This window comes from Oratosquilla oratoria, chromosome 24 (genome assembly GCF_046742065.1).
Source record: "Oratosquilla oratoria isolate Oo_2021 chromosome 24, ASM4674206v1, whole genome shotgun sequence".
Lineage (NCBI taxonomy): Eukaryota > Metazoa > Arthropoda > Malacostraca > Stomatopoda > Squillidae > Oratosquilla > Oratosquilla oratoria.
Window position 1 is genome coordinate 14886504 of NC_134800.1, and position 7500 is coordinate 14894003.

The 7500-nt window shown below is 32.1% G+C and overlaps 1 protein-coding gene across 1 annotated transcript in view; it reads right to left on the reverse strand.

Annotated features, from left to right (window-relative positions):
- Positions 1-671: 671 nt before the first annotated feature.
- The window catches only part of LOC143038455 (uncharacterized), an 11216-nt gene continuing 4387 nt past the window's right edge, over positions 672-7500 (reverse strand). The window contains exons 3-4 of the mRNA XM_076207668.1: positions 7422-7438; positions 672-3211 (exon numbers count right to left, since the gene is read on the reverse strand). Of these exons, the coding sequence (XP_076063783.1) occupies positions 3092-3211; positions 7422-7438 (137 nt within the window). The 3' untranslated portion in view covers positions 672-3091. The remainder of the gene's footprint in view (positions 3212-7421; positions 7439-7500) is intronic.

Here is a 7500-nt window from a genome sequence, read left to right on the forward strand (position 1 = left end):
ATAATGATGTCTTGGGCTATCTGGGAGGTCGTTGTTATCTTATGCAGTTGTATGCTGCTCAATTTGTCAGTCTCTATATTAATCATTGGAGTGTATTTTGAGATATAGCCTTTCTTCTATGATATGTATTTTCTCCTGGTTGTTACGCTTCTTAAGTATTTTTGTATTGTTAACTAAATCTTTTGCCGTTGTGTTATATATTTGTCCATATTGCCTTCACGAGTATGTATTGTTAGTCTCTTGCTTACAAGAGTAGTGGTAACTCCAATGTACGAGACATGGGGAGGAGAAGTTTGCAATCTTCTTCAGGCCAAGTGTACTGGTAAGCCTTAGTCTGCTTGAGGAGAATGTTGTTCTTAATAACTTTTATTTTCATGATGAGGTTGGGGAGTTTTAGATTTTTTTTCTAGTGCATAAGATAAAGGGTAATATGCCCTGTGTGTTGGTGCATGCTACGTTACGTGTCTTGAAAGATATCATTACACGATAACACACTGTTTATCAATGTATATATTTACAGAGAGTTGGCATTATCTTACATTCCCTTCATAATATTAACCTTTTCGGCAAAGCACTATAAGTTTGGATATATGTGTCTTTTAATTTCACTTTACTCACGGCTCAAGTCAATATTTTAATCATAGTAGTAATGTTTGAATGAAAAGACCAAATGTATGTAGATATTTATTCTTTCATGAAGGCACTCTGTTACAGCTTACGTTATGAAAAATGAAAACATCCTTATGTTTCAATACAAAGAAAATATTTTGTTTATCAAAAAGGACAGAGTTTCTTATTATATTTATTTGTTGAACTTCTTTTAGGGAGAGGATAAAAAGAATTTTGTCGTCTTTGGTTAAACCAGAATAAAAAAGTCCAAGACCTGTTGCTATTCTACACATCATAAGGAAAGTTCTTCTTAATCTTCCGATTTGTTTATCTATTAGAGGATCGTAAATACGACTTGGAAAAAGGCGAAGTTGAAAGAAAGACTAATTGTTGTGAAGGAATGAAGGAGAGAAATTAAGGGAGTATACAAGAATCCTGTACTTCCCCAGTCTCTCCCTTTTCATCTTGCCCCTTATTCCCTTCCTCTTCCTCTTTCTTTATCCTTATTACCTTAATCTTTCTCTTTCCATTTACCAGTTTTATTGCAATCGTCTTGTAATTCCCTTTACTTGCTCCCATCCAAGCGTTTCACTTTCTTTTCCTTTCTTTTACCTTCATAAATGGGTTATTGATGACAAAAGTTGTACATACCCAAAAGTTTAGGGACTTCAGTGGAACCTCTATGGACCAGATGTACGCAGTCATACTACATGATTGATAACTAATCTTCATTTGAAAATAAATCCTGATCACGTTAAACCACAACTCCTCATTCTACCGGTGTTCTCGAATATTTCTTATATCAATTTCATGACTGTCTTTTGGGTGCAATGATGTTTCTAAGGGTAGAAGCGCTGGTTATTTGCCTAAAGTAATTCTTTAGCCTTTCGTTTCTTTATATGCTCCTTCCTTGCTCCTCCAGCAGCGTACCTTAGGAGAGGCTAGGTTTTTTTTCAGATTATTCCGGGCAGGGATTTTTTTTTCTTTCTTCATCGTCGTCGTTGTTCATTTCTTTCTTCTTCGTATTCTTCTTCTTCTTTTTCTTCTTCTTCTTCTTCTTCTTCTTCTTCTTCTTCTTCTTCTTCTTCTTCTTCTTCTTCTTCTTCTTTTTCTTTTTTCTTCTTTTTCTTTTCTTCTTCTTCTTCTTCTTCTTCTTCTTCTTCTTCTTCTTCTTCTTCTTCTTCTTCTTCTTCTTCTTCTTCTTCTTCTTCTTCTTCTTCTTCTTCTTCGTTTTCTTCTTCTTCTTCTTCTTCTTCTTCTTCTTCTTCTTCTTCTTCTTCTTCTTCTTCTTCTTCTTCTTCTTCTTCTTCTTCTTCTTCTTCTTCTTCTTCTTCTTCTTCTTCTTCTTCTTCTTCTTCTTCTTCTTCTTCTTCTTCTTCTGTTTATTTGAACAAGTTCAATAATAATTTTTTTTTTTTTTTTTTTTTTTTTTTTTACTTTTTTCCCCCAGTGGACTATGATGAATTGTCATGATGTAGTCTTATTTCCGAAACTTCACTTGACATCGAGGTTTGTAGATGAGAACAAGAAAAATAGAAAGAGAATATGAAAAAAGTTGGATTGGAAAAGAAAGGAAATTAGAATAGTGCAAGAAATACAAGACAAAGTATAGATAATAATGAATATATTAAATGATATTATATTAGATGAAATATAGAAAGAAAAAGAAAAAAGATACGAAAAAGAATGATAAAAAGTTGAATATGAAAAGAGAGAAAGTAGAAACACGGGAAATATATAAAAGAAAGTACAGTTAATAATGAATATGTAAATCAAGATTTCAAAAGGTTAATATAAAATATGTGATTATATATACAGATAAGAAAAACTTAGTTATAAAGATAAAATAAAAGTGTACATATAAATAAATTAAGAGAAAAATATTGATTAATTATAGAAATATGAAAATAATACCATTCATCAGTCATGAATGAATATAAGCTAAAATTAGAAAACAAAGGGATAAAATAAGTTTATATTATATAAAACAAAATAAAACTGTATTAAAGGAAACAAATATGGAGAAATGAAAATTGAAATTAAACCGATAAAGAAAATGAACGGGAACAAATTGGAAAATTATATGGAACGGATAAAAATGGAAAAGGAAGAGAAATAAATTGCAACATAGTCTTTAGTTATTTGTCCACTAGATTTTTTAACTATATAACTGTTTTATGTATATGATCACCTGAGCAGGTATTTAACATTTTCATGCATTAGACTTTATCCACCTCACAGAAAGTAACATCAACATTATATGCCATATTCTTACTTTCATCCATAGACGTAACCTTCCTTTTTACTATACTGCAACCTCATATGTTACCTATTACAGACTTATCTCTTTTTGTCTCTTTATGTTCCTTCTTTACCTCATATTTCTTCTTCGTTTTTCTCTTCTTCATTTACTCGGTTCTTTCTCCCTTTGCATGTCTTCCTTCCTTCTTCTCTCCTCCTCGTAATTCCTTCTTCTTCTACCTCAGGAGGACACCTCAGTGGTGAAGGATGATGCGGTGGTGGTCCCGTTGTTGCAGAGTTCAGAGATCTGGCCGCAGTCACATGATTCGCGACAACAGACGTCAAAGAAGTTTCTTTCCCTCTGAAGTCCAAGAAGTGAAGACATTAAGATCTTATAGCATGACAGTAGGTACATAGACATACACAATATCTACAATCATCACCGTTTTTGGTACATAAGTCTTTTCTTACACAAGTGTAGGTTGCAGCAACTGCACAGGTACATAGACATACACAGTATCTAAAATCATCATTGTTTTTGGTACATATATCTTTTCTTTCACAAGTGTAGGTTGCACCAATTCCATGCTTTCCCTAAAAGACCTACGACGAATAGTAAGGATGAATAACAAAATGGTTGCGATTTCGGAAGCGTGCCGAGCTTGTATTCGCTTAGTTGTGGGTTCGAGTCCCACACACCTCTATGATTCCAACAGCGATTTTTACCTTTGCATCATTGCAAGTCCACAAGGCAAAGCTGATGGGTTCAGACAAAGATTTGCACCTCCTAGCGTAGGCTCCTTATCACTATATCTTATTTAGTACTTAATTAGTACCGTTTCTGATCATCAACCTCGTGTGTGTGTGTGTGTGTGTGTGTGTGTGTGTGTGTGTGTGTGTGTGTGTGTGTGTGTGTGTGTGTGTGTGTGTGTGTGTGTGTGTGTGTGTGTGTGTGTGTGTGTGTGTGTGTGTGTGTGTGTGTGTGTGTGTGTGTGTGTGTGTGTGTGTGTGTGTGTGTGTGTGTGTGTGTGTGTGTGTGTGTGTGTGTGTGTGTGCGTGTGTGTATGTGTGTGTGTGTGTGTGTGTGTGTGTGTGTGTGTGTGTGTGTGTGTGTGTGTGTGTGTGTGTGTGTGTGTGTGTGTGTGTGTGTGTGTGTGTGTGTGTGTGTGTGTGTGTGTGTGTGTGTGTGTGTGTGTGTGTGTGTGTGTGTGTGTGTGTATTTATTTATTCTTATTCACCTAATTATAGTATACAGGAAAAACAAGTAACGCTCATGCGCTTACGTCTCTTACTTTCAATTTTACGTGTGGACGTCTAACTCAATTTTCACGATTTTTTTTTTAACTTCTACACATCCTTGATATTTCTAATATCAATATCGTGTTTAAGAGCAGTACCACCAGAAGCCTCCCTATTAGGAATTCCCTTGATAATGATGAAAGATTTGTCCACAGTAGGTCATGTGAACTTTGTTGTAAACATGGAGTGGTCAAACAGATGAGGACTAACACGCGATTGAAGCAATGGAAGTATAGTGTCATGTATATATATATATATCATATATATATTTATATATTTATATATATATATATATGTATGTATATATATATTTATATACATATATATATATATGTATATATATATATATATATATATATATCTATATATATATATTTGTATAGTTATATATACACACTGTATATATATATATATATATATATATATATATATATATATATATATATATATATATATATATAAACACTGTAGACGTGTGTTCTAGAAATGCAATGTTACCTTGGACTCTGATGTCGATGTTAACCTAGATTTTCATAAGGTAGTTAATATGTAAAGAAATAGCAAAAACATACAAAACATAAGGCGTTTTATAAGTTAAATCTAATTAAACGTTTGATCGCCGCTTTGTCCCTATGGAGAATACACCACAGTTTCATTTTGATACTGCTGACAACTGATAATCACCTCGTAACCACGAGAATATTGAAGGTTCTTTTTCTTCTAACAGTCGGTGTATGAATCCTTCCTCGTACCCATGCTTCTTTTTCCTACTATTATATTAAATTTATTTTTTCTGTCTATGTATTTCTGCACTGACGCTGTAATGCACAGAAAAAACTCTGCCAGTGTTATTTCACCTTACAGTGCTTGCATACATACATACATACATATATATATATATATATATATATATATATACATATATATACATATATATATATGCATATATATGTATACATATAAAAATATATATATAGGAAGACATATATATATAAATATATATATTTGTAAAGATATATATATAGATATATTATATTGTATATATATATATATATAGAAATATATATATATATATATATATATATATATATATATATATATGTTGTAGTTACACCATCAACTGATAGTATATACTATGAGCTCACTCTTTGAAGCTAATAAATGAAATTATCATCGTGGCAGCTACAGATCTGTTTGTGATAGAGTAGCATTATAAAATCCAGTAACAGCGATCTACAAAGGATTACAAAGGAGCATGCCGACAGGAGACCTTTTGGTCCATATCTAGGTCGGATGCAAAAAAAAATCATATTAATGATAAAATAATGAATAAAAACTATAATAATGTAAATAACAAATAAAATACATAAGTAAATGCATAGGTATATTTAAATAATAAGCAAACAGGTAAATAGTAAATAATAATAAATTGACTTATAACTAATAATAAATTAAAATCGAACAGACAAATGATAACAAAACAAAAACAAATAATATAAGATAAATTATAATCATTACAGCATCTTGCTTAGGTGTTTATCTAAATGATTCTTGAAGCTTCGAACTGAACTACATTGCCTATGCAGGAAGTCTATTTCATTCATTAACTACACGGTTGGCAAAGTTGTTTCTACCTACTTCCAAATTGAATCTATTTCCGGACAGTTTGAGACCATTGTTTCTTGTCTGATTCTCATTCAATATGAAAATTTTGTCACTTTTGATGTTGTCAATTCCCTTTAGAATTTTAAAGATCTGTATCAAGTCATCTCTGAGTCTACGCTTTCTTAGGGAAAACAGATTCATTTGTTTTAGTCGATTTTCATATGATTTATTTTTTATATTTGGAATCAGTTTTGTAGCTCGCCGTTGTACTTTTTCCAGTCTGTCAATGTCTTTAATGAGATTCGATGACCATGAGTGATGGACTTTTGAAATCAAAAGATCGCGCAATCAGTCCTAGAACCTTATTTGCTTTCTCAGAGGCTGAAATACACTGCTTGGATAATTTTAGATCGTTACTGATAATTACGACGAAATCTTTTTCGCTATCCACTTTTGTTAACGAATCTTCAAATAACTTGTAATCGTACTTACTGTTATTTTTACCTATGTGCATTACCTTGCATTTACTTGTGTTAAATTTCATTAGCCCCTTTTCAGACCATTGCTGTAATTGATCTAAATCTTCTTGAATATCTAATTGATTTAAGTGATCATTTGCCATTCCGCACAGTTTTGTATCATCAGCTAATTTGAAAACAGTAGATTTTAGTCCATGGTCTATATCATTTATATATAGTATGAATAGAAGTGGTCCAAGAACGAAACCCTGAGGAACTCCACTTGTAAATTTTTTCCATCTAGAAGCTTTTCCATTTAAAACAACTCTCTGTTTTCGATCATTCAACCTATTACTAGTCCAACTTAATAGGCTACCACTTATTCCGTGCGAAGCTAATTTAGTCATTAGTCTTTCGTGTGGGACGGTATCTAACGCTTTTCCAAAGTCTAGATATATCAAATCTATATTGTTTCTTTTGTCATAATTCGAGATAACTGTGTTGTAGAATTCGAGTAAGTTAGTCACGCAAGAAAATTTCCGTCTGAAACCATGCTGGCTATCATTTATCAAACGGTTACTTTCTAAATGATGTTCGATAGCATCTCTGATGATAGTTTCCATTATTTTTCCTACGATTGAAATCAAACTTATAGGCGTATAGTTATTTGGTGTCTTTTTGCCTAGTACAGCACTATTCTTTCATTTATCGTTTTTTTTTTTCTGTATGAAGTAAACTATTCTATAAGAACGTAAGAAATCTTGATACATAGAAATAATTTGAAGATTGTTTTCATACCTTTGGGCAGTGTGCAATGAAGGTAAAGGCAATGTTCTTGAAATGGTGATAACTACATGTAACTATGAACCATCCATCAATTTGTTACCAATATTCAAACTAATTGATCCATTCCTCAAAAATTTACGAAATAAGTCTTATATTCTCATGCCCCATTTGTTTCCTTACAAACCACATAACATTTCTCTCATATACAATTTTAAAGGCTTGAAACGGTGACAACTACATGCAAAAATGGAGCACCCATCAATTTGTTACCAATATAAAACTAATTTATCCATTCCTCAAAAGTTATGAAATAAGTCACGTATTCTCACACCCCACTTGTTTCCGAAAAAACACACATAATATTTCTCTCATATATAATTTTCTAAATTTAGCAAAAAATAAGACAGAAACAATTGTACTTACTCTTCTTCTGGTAACTCCTGTTGGGATGGTGATCATCATTATGGAAAGAAAAAAGCATAAATAAATAATTCAAACCAAT